Below are 15,184 nucleotides of genomic sequence, written 5' to 3'. Positions count from 1 at the left end.
GAAAAATGACCTCTGTGTCATGGGAGAATCTAATGAGAAGCAGAGGTTGAATGGTAACTAGGTCATCAGCTTCCTAATGTTGCTTGTGCTGGGCCAAGGCCTTTCCCTTGCTTGGTTGTTAACTTGGGACAAGTTTCTTCTGGAAACATGACAAGAAGCCAGGGCTGGCATTTGTTCCTCACCCAGGCTGAGCAGACTAGACAATGCTTTTGGTGATGAAGCCCGAACACACAGTGGTTCCAGGGGGGTGGTGCTGAGGGAAACTGCGTGTCATGGAAGTGCCTAAAGGCCACAGGAGATGATAGAGTCTGGATCCGAACAGGGGAACAACCATTGTTCTATATTATGAAAATACCAACAACATGTAAATCAATACCCACACCTAATTTTTTCCCTCATTTTTATATGTTCTTTGCTGCTCAGCTCTTATATATTTGTTGTCACTCCTGTCAGGTATAAACGCATCCAACAATTTAAAATAGGATAGGAAGGGGCGCCTGGGTGGGTCAGTGGGTTAAGCCTCTGCCTTCGGCTCGGGTCATGATCCCAGGGTCCTGGGATCGAGCCCCGAATTGGGCTCTCTGCTCAGTGGGGAGCCTGCTTCCCCTTCTCTCTCTGCCTGCCTCTCTACCTACTTGTGATCTCTGTCAAATAAATAAATAAAATCTTAAAAAAATAATAATAAAATAAAATAGAATAGGAAACTTCAGGTTTAAAATATATTCCCTGGCCATGGGCACCTGAATGACTCAGTCCGTTAAGCCTCTGCCTTCAGCTCATGCCGTGATCTCTGGGTCCTGGAATGGAGCCTCCCACGTCAAGTCTGCTTCTCCCTCTGTCCTTCCCCACCCCCAACCCCATGCTCTCTCTCACGTGCTCTCACTCTCAAAAATATACATAAAATTTTTAAAAATAATAAATATATATGAATGAATATATATAATATTTATTCATATTAATGAATATGTTGGATATATATTCATGAATATATATCTATATATACACATATATAGATATATTCATTCCCTGGCCAAATAACATTTCACAGACTTCTTTAAGTGAGAGGTAGTATAGCATCGTGGTGAGGAGCAACAACCCCAGCCCTGTGCCACTTTGAGCTGGCCGAGCTCTGCCACCTGCCAAGGATAGCAGGAAATAATGCACACTTCAAGTAGAGTCATTCTCTGGGAAGGAAGGGAATTGCTGTATGCAAGTTTTGATTGGGGAAGTTGCACTGGAGCAATTTATATGTTCTCCAGAGTCCAGGGTTAGGTGATAACTCAAGAGGAAGGATTTCTCCACCAAACACCATGACCTTAAGGTTAGCCCTCAGCCCCCAAGGTTCCTAAGACCATTAAACAGGGGAGAGTGAAGTCCTTCCCTCTGGAGTGCCAGATTCTCATGCAAATTCCCTTCATCTGTCTCCCCAGCTCATCTAGGCTCCTACTAGCATTAGACCCGGAAGCTCTTTTTTCTTTTTCTTTTTTTTTAAGATTTTATTTATTTATTTGAGAGAGAGAGTGAGAGAGCATGCGAGGGGAGAAGGCCAGAGGGAAAAGCAGACTCTCCATGGAGCTGGGAGCCCGATGCAGGACTCGATCCTGGGACTCCGGGATCATGACCTGAGCCGAAGGCAGTCGCCCAACCAACTGAGCCACCCGGGCGCCCCAGACCTGGAAGCTCTTAAAACCAAGCTGCCATCTTGGCCCTGAGGTCTAGGCTCTGCTCCCTCACTATTCCCAACCCCTATACTCCAGATTGGGGCTAAAAGCCCCTTGTTCCCAGCAACTGGCCCCGTGGCCCCCTGAGTACCTCAGAAAATATACAAAGAGGTTTTTCGGATTTCAGAGATTTGACACAAATCAAGAATAGCATGACCTTCATTAAGCCAATCATGCTAGCAAGTAACCTGGCAAACATGAAAAGTTTATAAAGTGTAATAGCCCAAATAATTCTAAATGCACGTAATGTATATATTTCTGTATATTTTAAGGAGCAATCTTTTGAATGTGTTAGCATTGTGTTCTCTGTGAAAAGGGGTTCCACAGAAGACTATGGAATTTATTTATTTTTATTTATTTATTTATTTATTTATTTATTTTTATGGACATATAATGTATTATTTGCTTCAGGGGTACAGGTCTGTGAATCATCAGTCTTACACAATTCACAGCACTCCCCGTAGCACACACCCTCCCCAATGTCCATCACCCAGTCACCCTATCCTCTTCCCCCTCCTCCAGCAACCCTCAGCTTGTTTCCTGAGATTAAGAAGACTCCAATTTGATAAAAACGACTATATTTGAGGGGCGCCTGGGTGGCTCAGTGGGTTAAAGCCTCTGCCTTCGGCTCAGGTCGTGATCCCAGGGTCCTGGGATCGAGCCCCGCATCGGGCTCTCTCCTTGGCGGGAAGCCTGCTTCTCCCTCTCTCTCTCTGCCTGCCTCTCTGCCTACTTGTGATTTCTGTCTGTCAAATAAATAAATAAAATCTTTAAAAAAAAAAAAATGACTATATTTGAATGTGTGACGGTGGAGGAACCCAGCCTTGGGAACGAGTTTACTCAAGAGCCAGACATCACCAGTCCCAATACCAGTGTTGCCTGCCTGCGGTGGCTAGACTCAGCTCCTTGCAGCCTGTGCGTGGCTTTGTTTCTTCTGCCTATAGCCAGCCCCCTCTGACAGGCATAAACATCCCCACCCAAGCCCACCCCTCTTGCCTCCATGTGCCACGGCTTATTAGCGCTTAAACAAGCACACAGGTGTGAGTCCTGTTCACAGGTGTGAGTCCTGTTCTCACACCCATGGTCTGCTTGTTGTTTTTTTTTTTTTAAGATTTTATTTATTTATTTGACAGAGAGAGATCACAAGTAGGCAGAGAGGCAGGCAGAGGGAGAGAAGGGAAGCAGGCTTCCCACTGAGCAGAGAGCCCAATGCGGGGCTCGATCCCAGGACCCTGAGATCATGACCTGAGCCGAAGGCAGCGGCTTAACTCACTGAGCCACTCAGGTGCCCCAGTCTGCTTGTTCTTGCTGGACAGAGAGCAGCTCTGCATGCTTGCCTTCCACAGCCCCCGCTCTTGGTGTTGGCTTTATGCCTGTTCCTCCAGCCCAGAGGACACATCCAGGATCGGCCGTGCCCTGCACGCTCTTCACCAGCCCTATCTCCCACCTTTGCATGGTCTTTGCCTGTTTTGTTTTGTTTTTTTCCATCTCCTCTTTTTTTTTCCCTTTATTCTTCACCAGGTTTTTCATCAGACCCAACAGCCTGCGAGGCACAGATTGTGGGTCCCAGTTGTGAACATTCATTGGTCGCTTCCCCAATATTACCGCCTCTGCCCCTTTGCCCATTCATGGTCCTGAATTATTGCTTGAATGTGTTGCTCCCTCCACCCTGGGAAGCAATAGAGCATAGCAATTAAGAGAACAGATTAATTAAGAAACCAGGAGTCAGACTACCTGGGTCTATTCTGCCACTTACCAGCTATACGAACCTGAGCAAGCTGCTTCACTTCCCTGTGCCTCATCAGTAAAATGGAGATAAAAATAGTACCTACCCCAGAGAGTTCAGGTGAGGGTAGCTAATCCTAATTAACATAAGTGCTCTGAGTTAGCTACTGTTCTTCCCCCTTGGTGGGGTGGATGGGATGGCCCCCAGCTTAGGTGTGGATAATCATTGTCTTAAGCCAATTAACAGAGCCCATCTGTAGTATTCGTTCAGGCCAATGAGGCACAAAGAGATTTGCTGGGGCTTCAGGAAAGAAAAGTTTCATCTTTTTTCAGGACCATTTCTCTTTCCCTGATTTGCACGAACCAACAGTAAAAAGACATTTGTGAGACCAGGGAAACTTGAACTGCAAGAATTAACTTATACTCAAGAATTATTAATGTTCTCAGGAGCGACAACAGCACTGTGGTTGTGTAAAAAAAGTTCTTATTTGGATACACCCCATAAAGTATGTATGGGTGAACATACAATGTCTGGAATGTGCTTGAGAATATCCCACCTCAGCCTATAGAGAAAAAATGTCATGGGGGAAACAGACAAGACTGACAAAACGTTAACCGTGTGGATGCTGAATGATGGGTGGGTCCCTGAGGATTCATGATACTACTTGTTAGGCTTTTATCTGTTTGAAAATCCATGTGATAAAAAGGTTTTTTTTAGAAAAGTCTCCTTGCTATGGAGGGAAAGGGCAATTTTGATCCCAGGGGCCCTTTGGACGCATTAGGACTCGAACCACTAGCGTGACTTTCTATGTCAGTCGAAAGATCACGCAGGTAGGTCATCGCCTGCCTCCTCTTGGTGAACTTGAGCACTTGAGGCAAGAAGCAAGGGGCAGAGACATAGCATAGGAGAGCAAGGGAGGCCAGGAGAGAGAAGAACTGCGATTTTAGGTGGAGGCTTTATCAGGGCTGGTCTTTCTGCATCTATGTACCAAATTAAATGAAGTCCTATATCACCTCTGACCTTAATCTGTACTGGAGATCAGCATCTGTGGGATTTAAGTTCCTCCTGTTACATCTTTGACAATAAAATGGGAGAGCTGGGAGAAACTACAGAAAATACCCAACGGAACCATCTTATTTTGCACCCAGGCGTAATATTCTAAGAAGGTTATGGGGGGAGGGGAGGGGGAGATACTACAGGAAGGCTGGCTTCCCTGCTTTGTTCCAGTTCTCCCTGGCTACCCTGACAAAATAAATAAGACAATAAGATGAACACACAGTCTTTATTTCTTCTAAATTTCAGGTAAAGAGAACTTTGTGGAAAGAAAGCATCTATGCAGTTGAAAATGAGAAGGCCCCAAATTACCCAATATTATGTCAATTATATCTCAATAAAGCTATAAAAAATTTTTTTTCAATTTCTTAAAGAAAACCAGAAAGAGAAAATGGGAAGGGCCAGCTTCAGGCAGTGGCTCCAGGATGCTCAGAGAAAGAAACCAAAGTCAACCAAGGATAAGCCAAGATTTTCCCAAGTTGGTCTAACCTCCAGAGTGGTGATTAGTATCTCAAAGAGGAAGGAGATCAGCCCAGAGTTTGGGTCTACAGTCCCTGGAAATAAAATATATATCACTGATGTTTCTGTCACATCAGCTGAGCATGCTGGCTGGCGTTTCTGGCATTGGTGAGGAAACTGACCTAATTGCCCAGGCTCTTCCACCATCCCTGTGCCCAGCCTGGCATCTGCCCAGTCCTCCTGCCCAGAGAGGGCAGCTGACTCTGCAAGTCTTGGAGAAGAATGCTCCATAGTTGTGAACATCTTGTGCCATGAACCAGCCTCACAAGAGAATTGGGCGTGCAAAGGTTTCCAGAAAAGTCGGGTGAATCAGAGCAGGGCAGGATTCTCAACAGCAGCCAGCCGGGAGGACGGTCCTTCTGAGGGGGCCTTCTCCTTGGTCCCCTTTCACCAAGGCAGGCAATGGCCTCATAAAGCTATGGCTCTTTCACCAGCTCTACTCCCACTGGATTCCTAGAAGCTCACAGCTGACATTCCACAAGCGCTCGGCCGTTTTGTTATCTCGAGATTTCGGAGACACCCAGGCCTTCTTGCAGTCACTAGAGGGCACAGAAAGAGCGTGAGCATCCAGGAGTGGAAAACGACGGTCTGGAAAAGTTGATGGCCTCTTTCTCAGAATGTATTTCTAAATGTGTAAGATATATCGGATGAAAAGGCACTAATGTATTGAAATGTGGTTTTAAAATATTTTAGGCTGGTGCATGATGGAGTGATACAGAGGCTTCTTCATTAATGTATTCTACAACAGGAGCTTGTGCTGGGTCTAACAAGAATACTGGCCTTTGCAGTATTGGTGAGCAGAAGTGACACAGCGAGACATCTGCACCGATTGCCATGTGACATGAAAATGTTTCATTTTATTGGTGACAAAGTCACAGGTATCACTGCTGCTTCTGCAGTTTATGGCCTACGTTTGTCATCAAAGGCAAAGTCAAATTTCAGGTGGAGATTAGTGAGATTGAAGATGCAACAATTTTCCCAAACAACTTCATAGACCCCTTCAATCCTATCTGCAGACCCACCTGTGCCCCATGAGCCCCATCCTCAGCACCCTGTTTTCTTCTGTTTGGGAGGGAGCAGGGATGAAGGAGGGGGCTAGATGCATGAGGAGGTGGTGGCAGAACACAGTGCACAGTGTTTTTCGTGTGTGTGTGTGTGTGTGTGTGTGTGTGTGTCTTTAAATAGTATTTTTTTTTAATTATAAAATTTCTGTATGACCCTTGGAAAATGCAGTGCTGATAAGGAAGAAAAGCCCATTTACTTTTTCTTACACTCTTGTTTGCTTTGTGCAAGAATATAGACTTTCTCTCTTCCTTTTACACAGAACTGGAATCATACTGCGTCTAGAGTGGGGGAAGGTTATCTTTCTCTTTCAACAAGAGAAGGTGTATTTTAATTATACAAGTGATAAGGCATATGTGATCTTTTAAAAATGTTTTAATAAGCAAATACCTGGACTAAAAGGTTAAAATCCTCCCTCACACTCTCCTGACTCTTTCTCAAACTTCCCGGAAGTAACTACTACTTACTGTTTGCTGTGTATCCTTCCAGACTGTCTTCTATGTATTTACAATGAACACTTACATAGTTCTGTATTTCAGCTTTTTCCCCACAATATTCTATCATCAACGTTTTCCCATTAATCAAATATTATTTGGAAATATTTTAACAACTATAGAATATTTTATCACATACTTACAACAGTGATGTCAAACACCCAGATTTCAGGGTGGCAGTGTCTAAGAGAAATAGGATGTGACCCACAGGTGTAATTTTAAATTTTCTAGTAAAAATTTTAAAGCACATTTTAAAGAAGAAAAATAAATGGGTGGAATGAATTTGATTAATATATTTTATTTAACTCAATATAGCCAGATAATTTCAGTATAATTTCAATAATTTTTCAATATAAAAATTATTAATGAAATATTTCAAGTTTCTTTTTTCATACTACGTCTTCAAAATCTGGTGCACATTTCACACTTCCAGCATACCCCATTTTGAACAAGCCCTATTTCAGGAGGTTGGTAGCCACACATGGCTAGCGGCAGCCACCCTGAACAGCACAGCCTGGCAGCCAGACTGCCTGGGTTTGAATCCCAGGTCTACCACTTACAAGCTATATGACCTTAAGCAAGACTTAATTATTCTGTGCCTCAATTTCCTTGTCTGAAGAATGTGGATAATATTATTATTTACCTCCTAGAGTTGTGATGATTATAAGAATTATTTCATGCAAAATATTTAGAAAAGTAAACACTTTCAAGAGCTCAAGCAACATTGGCTATTATTATTTATCCATTCTTCTATTTTTTTTGAAGATTTTATATATTTGAGAGACAGAGTGAGAGAGAGAAAGAGAACATGAGTGCAGTGATGGGCAGAGGGAGAAGCAGGCTTTCCGCTGAGCAGGGAGCCCGTCACAGGCTCATGACCTGAGCCCCAGGCAGGCGCTTCACCAGCTGAGCCACCCAAGAGCCCCCAGCCATTCTTCTATTTTTGGGCACCGAGGTCATCGCCAAAGCTTCACTTAATAAATGGTACACCAGGGGTGCCTGGGTGGTGCAGCTGGTTAAGCGGCTTAGGTCTTGATCCTGGGGTCTTGGGATAGAGCCCCAGGGGGTCAGTATCACCGCCTAGTGGAGAGTCTGCTACTCCCTCTCCCACTGCCCCTCCCCCCACTTGTGTGCACGCTCACTCTCTCTCAAATAAATGGTGCGCCAATGAACAGCCTTCAACAAATGGGACAGAATAGCAGATGGGGATGGACGTCATGGAATGGGAAGGAGATTTAATCTTGGGCTTCCTATTATTCCCAATCTCTGATTCCCCATTGAGTCTGTGGCAAGATTCAACAGTGAGATGTCTATTTCTGCATTCCAACAGATGGTACAATCTTGGCACCACTGCGAGAGAGTTCACTGTGGAGAGAGGTGACCTTGCCCCCATGCTTTCTGCTAAGTGGTATGAACAAATTCATGAAAGAAATCAGTTAAAAGCTTCAAGGAGGAGAGAAAGGATCCAGAAGGCCTTTTACTGTTCTTTCCAAGACAAAACCAATAGGGACAGTCCTTTCTAACAGCTCTCAGAAGGGTACAAAACTTACCTGAAAATGTGGCACACAAGATATAAAATGGAAACATAAAGGCAACTCTTGCCTAGTTCCTAATGTGAGTTTCCTTGGAAAAGTAACAGCACTTGATTTGCAGGCCCAACCCAAACCTGGATTCCATGATCAGGCACAAACTTGGCCACCAGGGTGGGATGCAGAGCTCAGGGAGCCCTGTGCCCACCTCACCCCCCCACCCCCGGGAGCCAGGTGATGGAGCCAACCAGGACCTCCTCCACGCACCTGAAGTACTTGCCACTCAGCGGCTCGAGGCCCTCAGCCAAAGCACAATGCAGGCTGGTCTGCGCCCCCTCCCAAGGCGACTTGATGAAGGGGGAGAAGAGCCTCCAGAGTAGGCACAGCAGGAAGGAGTGTCGGACCAGCTCAGAGCTGACAATGCCTGGGTGCACAGCGTAAGTGGTGACCCCTGTGCCTAGGGCAAAGGAAGCACTGTTAGTTCAGGGGCTCATCCGAGCCCAAAGAATTAGCTCATCTCCTGCAGCAAAATGTACAAATGAGAAGGAACTCAGAGAACAAAACCCCAGGTTCAGAAGGTGCTTCTCCTAGCCAGGTAGAATCTGATAGGAATTAATTGATCTCTCCCAGAAAGATCTACAGCCTTCTCAGCCTTCTGTGTTTCATAAGGAGTGCTTGATGGAAGGAACTTCTATTTCAATGTCAACTTTACCCTATGGCTTAAGTATTAATAGTAGAAACAGCCACATGTAGTAGTAGTAGTAGACGGGGGAGGAGGAGTATCAATTATTAACAGTGGTATCCTTGAAATTTCTGTGGAAGGGGCTTAGGGGAAGCAACTAGTTGGAAGGCAGGAGGCTAGAACTTTGCATTGCAACTGCTGGGCAAGTGCATATTATGGGGTATAGATTGAGGGGTGTTGATGGAGATAATGGAGGTTAACATGACCCCAAGGCACCCCCTGTGCCTCTACTATCTTTAGTACTTATTATGAGCAAGGGCTATGCTACCTGCTTCACGGGCATTATCTCAATTATGATCATCATTATTATTTCTTCTAATAATTACCCTATTCTTCTACCTTCTGCATTCTCATGATGAATACCATTGTTCCCAGACTCTGACTTATGCCTGGTGGCAAATGGTCTCCAGATTTGCAGGTGTCAAAGCCAAGCAGCTCAGTGAAAACTTCTGGAAGCACAGAATCGTAGGATTAAGAGAAGACTCCCTCATTTTACAGCTGAGAGGATGAAATCAGGGGAAGTTAAAGGGACACGTCCATATACACATGTAGTTCTGTGTGGTATAGCAAGAGCTCAGACCCAGGGGCCTGACATCCAGCCAGAGCTCTCTGACTCCAGGCAGTGGCAGCTCTGTAGCTCAGCTCACCAAATAGAACTCGGCAGGTGGCACACACAGAAGGAAGCCCCAGGAATTTAAAGCGGAGTTCCCACATGCCACTCCGACTCCTTCCTTCATGTGGCATCTAACCTCAGGCTGGCCACTTCTTCGAACCTCAGTTTGAATCCATGAAATAGTAATAATAGTAACTGCTCTGCCTGTTACAAGAGTTTGTTGTGAAAAGTCAAATGAGATAGTAGAGAGGAGATAAGATGTGACATGAATGTAAGGTAATTTTGCAGATTCCCAAACCCTGTTCCATTTGAAGCTTCACAAGGACAAGAATTGTTTTTAGTCTGTTTACAATCTCATTCTCATTAGGGTATAAAGCTACCACAGAACGGTGCCTGTTTGACATTGTGACTTCAGAAGTTTCTGTGAACCTCTAATCTGAACAGAAGACCTTGCTTTTGCTACCTTAGTCCCAGCCCTTTCTGCAGACTTACCTTGGAGCCTCCTGGCCAGCTCCCGAGTAAAAAGCACATTGGCCAGCTTGCTGTGGCAATAAGCCAGACCTCGGCTGTAGTGCTTCTCACTCTGGAGGTCATGGAAGTGAATCTTGCCGGCATGGTGAACCACAGATGACAGGTTCACCACCCGTGCAGGGGTGGACGCCTTCAGCCGCTCCAGGAGCAAGTGGGTGAGAAGAAAGTGGCCTGCAAGGACAGCCAGCAAGGGAGATTGGAGTGAGAAGAGTAGACTTCATACCCGGGCTCAGAGGGTCGAAGCTGATGGTAGGATTTCAGCAGCAGCTCACTATCTTCTGGGTATCAACAAATTTTTTTTTAAGATTTTATTTATTTGACAGAGAGAGAGATAACAAGCAGAGAGAGAGAGAGAGAGAGAGAGAGGAGGAAGCAGGCTCCCTGCCTAGCAGAGAGCCTGATGTGGGACTCGATCCCAGAACCCTGAGATCAGGACCTGAGCTGAAGGCAGAGGCTTAACCCACTGAGCCACCCAGGCAGCCCCTGGGTATCAACAAATTTTGATGCGGTGATAACTCAGGGCAAATGATCAGTCTGTCTGACCTAGTGGATTCCTCAAGGCGAGGCCCAGAGCTAGACAACAGATAAGGCAATACAGACTTAACCTGTATTTATTTGTCCCTCTGCTCTTTCCCAATCCAGCCACCTGCCACCTGCTGGCTTCCAACCACCCTTTGGTCATGATTCCCCAACTGAGGTTCCAGATACATTCATGTACAGAGGAAGGATGGAATAGTCAGGGAAAATAATTTGCCTAGGACCAGAGAACATGTTCCATGATCTCACTAGAGCCATCACCTTGAATTCTGAAGCCCAGCCTCATTCATACCTCAGGTCCTTAAGGCCTGCCTCTTCCATGGTCTGACCCTTGACTTTGTGGCCCCCTGTTATAGATGTGTCCCTCTCCAACCAAACACAGACTCCTGCATCCGCCATGCTTGATCCTGCTTGGCAAGCCTTGCATTTCTAAGTGCAAGGCCCCATCTAAGAATGACATTCTTCTTCCTGGTATCTCCCAAGTTTGGGGGTTTCTTAGTGGTATGGGTAGGAGGATCTCACTTTTCTGTACTGGTCAGTGGAAAAATAGTGAAAAACCAGTATGTCCAAAGACCCCAGGATTCCAGGTCTTTGAAGACCACTAGAGATTCTCAGCACTCATATAGGGTCATCTCCATACAGAAAACAAGATGGAGTTTTCTTGCTTTTCAGTCACTCAAAAATACTTACCTGGGCACCGGATGGCTCATTCAGTTAAGCAGCCAACTCACGATTTTGGCTCAGGTCACAATCTTTGGGTCCTGAGATCAAGCTGTGTCAGGCTCTGTGCTCAGTGGGGAGTCTACTGGAGGTTCTCTCTCTCTCTCTCTCTGATCCTCCCTCCCCTCTCGTACTCTCTACCTCTCTCTCTAAAATGAACAAATGAATCTTTAAAACAAAACAAAACTTACCAAGGTGGTTGACTCCCAAGTGGGTTTCAAAGCCATCGGCTGTTTTGGAATATGGACACATCATCACCCCTGCATTGTTGATCAGAATATGGAGCTGCTTTTCCTCTATAGAGCAAAACCAAGCAGACCCTGTCGTTAGCAAGGAGTCCACTAGCTGCCTGTTGCAATCCTGAGTATTTTCTCCTTGCCCTCGGATCTATCTCAGTGATATTTAATAAACAGTCATTGGGTTTCTAAATTTAGCTACTGATATCTTCCGGGACACCACTCATTCATTCATTCATTCATTCATTCAGCAAATGTATACTGAGTACTGACTCGGCCAGGCCCACTTAGCTACGCACTGGACATACAGCCATAAAACAAGACAGACCCTGTCCTTCATGATTTCATAGGCCTTAGTGGAAGCTAGTCATCTTCCAAGACACAGAAGAATTCTGGCAACAGCACAATTTCATCTAGTGCCTGTGGCCACAGAAGGTTGAGTCTCAGGATGAGAGAAGAGAGTGACATCAGGGCCACACCTTGATGCCAAGGTGCAAGCCCAGACAGAGAGCCCAACTTTCCCATTGCAGAGGAAAAGGATGATAAAGGATCCTGCCCAGCTTGTCCACTGCCAATTCCTTGCCCTGCTGGTTCATGTGGCAGAACCTGTCCAGTGGGATCCATGATGGCTCTGATGTAAGGGTCCCAGGTGGCACAGGGTGGAGCAGCCACTCCCACACCCAGCTTCTTGCTTTTTCTGTCTACTCACGAGGGCCTTACCTGCCAGAAAGCCCTCAGCAAAGGCTCGGATGGATTTGGTATCAGATAGGTCCAGTTTCCGCACCAGCACCTGGGAGTTCTTTGTATCAGCTCGGATTTCACTGGCTGCAGACTCCCCCTTCAGCACATCTCGGCAGGCAATGTACACCCGGGCTCCTGGGGCCACAGCAAAGAGAGGGTAATGCGTTCAAACCCTAAGCTGAAAAAGCGGACGTGAGCTTGCCACTGGGAGACAGAGCACTCTCCCAGCCCAGCCATCCCTAAACTGTGAGTGGCTCGATTCTGCCTCGGAATTCTCACTAGTAGAACGGCTCAGTCCCTTTGTTGTCAGCTTAACCTGAGGCTGGGAACCCTGATCTTTACACATTGGCATTTAATGTTGCTTGGTACCTCCTCTTAGAATAACTGATTTGACCAATATTATACATGGCCATCATTATTTCCCTTTATACCCTAGGGAAGGAATAGGGAGGAAAGTTTAAGGTATGGAGTAAGTTGGTGTCAGAGCTGGACCTGAATTGTAGGTTCCTTGAATTCCTGAACAGAACTCCAAGCCCAGAAGGAAAGACAAGAAAATGTGGACAGACACTCCCCTCCCCCCAGTGAGAAGGCAGGAGGCACTGTCCTATGAACACGGAATGGGGAGGACTTGCCTCTGCGGGCCAGCTCTTTGGCCGTCTCCTTGCCGATGCCCGTGTTGGCGCCGGTGATGACCACTACCTTCCCGGGAAGCTGCACGTTTGATCTACAAACCCCACCAGCAAAGAACTTCCTATAGGCAAGGGAAACAAAGGCATTCATGCACCATCCTTCCTGATTCCAGACTGAGGTCAGGATAAAATCCATTCAGCCTCCAAGAGAAATTTCTTTAAGTTGTCATCAGGTGACCCAAAGAAGCTAGCCTTCAGGGGACACTCTTTTCCCACTGGGCATCCTGCTCATCGCCTCAGGTTTGAGGCACATGACAGGTTCTTTCTGTCATGTGCCCAGAAACTACAAATGATTATTTGGACGAACTGAATAAGAGCTCTTGAGCCAGGGCCAATAGAGAGCTTCCTTGTTAGATAACACAGATGCCTAGCTCTCATCTAGAGGTTCCCAGAGGTCAGCTTCCTCCTCTAACCTGCATTCAAAACATAAACGGGTGTTTTGTGGCATCAGCGGTCCTGAAGCTTAGGTCTTCAACCAGCATCAACAGTGAGTAATTGATTAACAGCATTCAAATACGACTCTTGGGCTGCTTCTCCAGTTTGAGAGAGCCAACATCTTTGGAGGTTTTCTGCCGTCCTGCCAGAGATTCCATTCAAGCCATCGGCACATAGAGAGAAACTTCCCTTTTTCAGATTTCTGCACAGGGAGCATCCTCTCACATAGAGTTGACTTGACAAGTTCCAAAAAAGAGGATGGGAACAGGGCAGAACTAACATTTCCTGAGCATCATCGGACTACCAGGCACCAGGCTAGGCGCTTTCTGTAGAGAAATTTTTTAATCCTCTTGACCACTCCATCATTAGTCCCATTTTATAGTAGAGAAGACTGAGGGTCAAAGAAGTTCAAGTCGCTTGCTAATGGTGGCAAAATTGGAACTTAAACCCAGGTTTCTATGCGAGGACCTAGAGCAACACTCTGTTCCTATTATGTCCATTTAACCTTCTTCATTGTCAGCAATTTTCAAAATTTTCATTCAGAACACTATGACACCTCCAGATATCCCACAGCAGAAGACCCGTCCCAAATCATTAGTTGGGGGTAGTCTCAAAGGTAAAAGAGTTTGTTTCCTTTGCAAAATGCCTGGTACTCAACAATGAGTCCCTCAGCAACGACCTCCCATAGTAGCCCAGCAGGGCCACCTTGATCAGGGGCAGTGAAGAAAGGACCTAGGGACCTTCAGAGAAACCTAAACACTCCCACCTCGGTTGTGTGTTCAGTGACCTCATAGGGTCAACCATTCACTAGCATCAGCATTCAGACATGCCCCTCTCTCCCAGCCCCCAGGTGCTTCCTTCCCATTTTCTACCAGGGTATTCCTAACGACCTCCTTCCTGCTTTTTCTGCCCTGACCTTCCCTCCCTCAGCCTCTGTCCCCTTTCTCTTCTTTCAGCAGCTGAGAACTCATCTACTTACAAGCTCTGTGTCTCCAATCCAGGGCTTTGCAAAATATTTCATGAGTTACTGAAATAAGACAAACCTGATGGATGGAGCTGTGAAGTACAGGAAAGGAAGGAAGGTGGTGAGCACTCCCAACATAGCCAGCATCTTTTCAACTTCTTCAGCCGCTGCCGCTTTAGCAAAAGCAACTTGGGCTCCAAGTCTGGTTCAAGCTCCTGGTCTGACTCCAACTCCTGGCTGCTTGGCACTGCCTCTCCCTTCTCTAGCTCCTCTCGCTCCTGGGTGTTCAGCAGCAGCCTGACTCTATCTAAGCTTAGCCCAGAATCCTATTTAAATCCGAGAGCTGTCAGAGCACAGCCTGCTGGGAGATGTAGTCCTCAGGGAAGACGACAGTGGAAAGACAGAACCTCACACTTCCTGGCAAAGAGAATGAGAGGAAAATAGAGCGACTACCCACCAACTCTCCACCCTCAACTGTTTCTCTTATCTAGGGAATGTGTTATCCTAACACCCCCGACCCCTACTCTAGCAAGACAGAATATTTTTAACTTTAGCAACAGACCCAATGACATTTGGAACACAGATATGATTAAAATAGAAAAAAAGAGAAGATAGAAACCCCCAGAAGAATGGTAAGAGAAGTCAGGAGGATGGTCTCCCTTGGTGGGAAAGGAGTAGAGACTGGGAGGGGGCAAGTTGGGAACTCCTGGGGGGATAAGTGTTCTGTTCTTTCTGGTGGGTACTGGTTACAGAGATGTGCTCACTTTGTGAAAATTCTGTGATTCATACACTTCATTTTTGCACTTTCCTGTATTTTATGTTATATTTCAGTGAAGTTAACACGTATGTGTACATGCCAAGGAAAGAGTTTC

The 15,184-nt window shown here is 46.0% G+C and overlaps 1 protein-coding gene across 1 annotated transcript; it reads right to left on the bottom strand.

The window, feature by feature from the left end:
* Positions 1–4,715: 4,715 nt before the first annotated feature.
* On the bottom strand, positions 4,716–14,611 carry RDH12 (retinol dehydrogenase 12). Its single transcript, XM_047739280.1, has 7 exons — positions 14,392–14,611; positions 12,857–12,975; positions 12,204–12,359; positions 11,439–11,543; positions 9,952–10,161; positions 8,372–8,561; positions 4,716–5,558 (listed from the first exon to the last, which is right to left on the bottom strand). Exons 1-7 carry the CDS (start codon positions 14,457–14,459, stop codon positions 5,456–5,458), a joined length of 951 nt encoding a protein of 316 aa, XP_047595236.1. The 5' UTR covers positions 14,460–14,611; the 3' UTR covers positions 4,716–5,455.
* Positions 14,612–15,184: the final 573 nt, after the last annotated feature.

Source organism: Lutra lutra, chromosome 7 (genome assembly GCF_902655055.1).
Source record: "Lutra lutra chromosome 7, mLutLut1.2, whole genome shotgun sequence".
Lineage (NCBI taxonomy): Eukaryota > Metazoa > Chordata > Mammalia > Carnivora > Mustelidae > Lutra > Lutra lutra.
Note: the sequence above shows the minus strand (reverse complement) of the source record. Positions and strands in the feature narration are given on the sequence as shown.

Excerpts from the sequence above, each read along its gene's own strand:
- RDH12 (XM_047739280.1), bottom strand. The coding sequence starts at position 14,459 with ATGCTGGCTATGTTGGGAGTGCTCACCACCTTCCTTCCTTTCCTGTAC. Across the intron at positions 12,360-12,856 it reads CAAAGAGCTGGCCCGCAGAG|GAGCCCGGGTGTACATTGCC; the intron begins GCAAGTCCTCCC and ends CTGTGGCCCCAG. Across the intron at positions 10,162-11,438 it reads CTTGGGAGTCAACCACCTTG|GCCACTTTCTTCTCACCCAC; the intron begins GTAAGTTTTGTT and ends CTGTCCTTGCAG.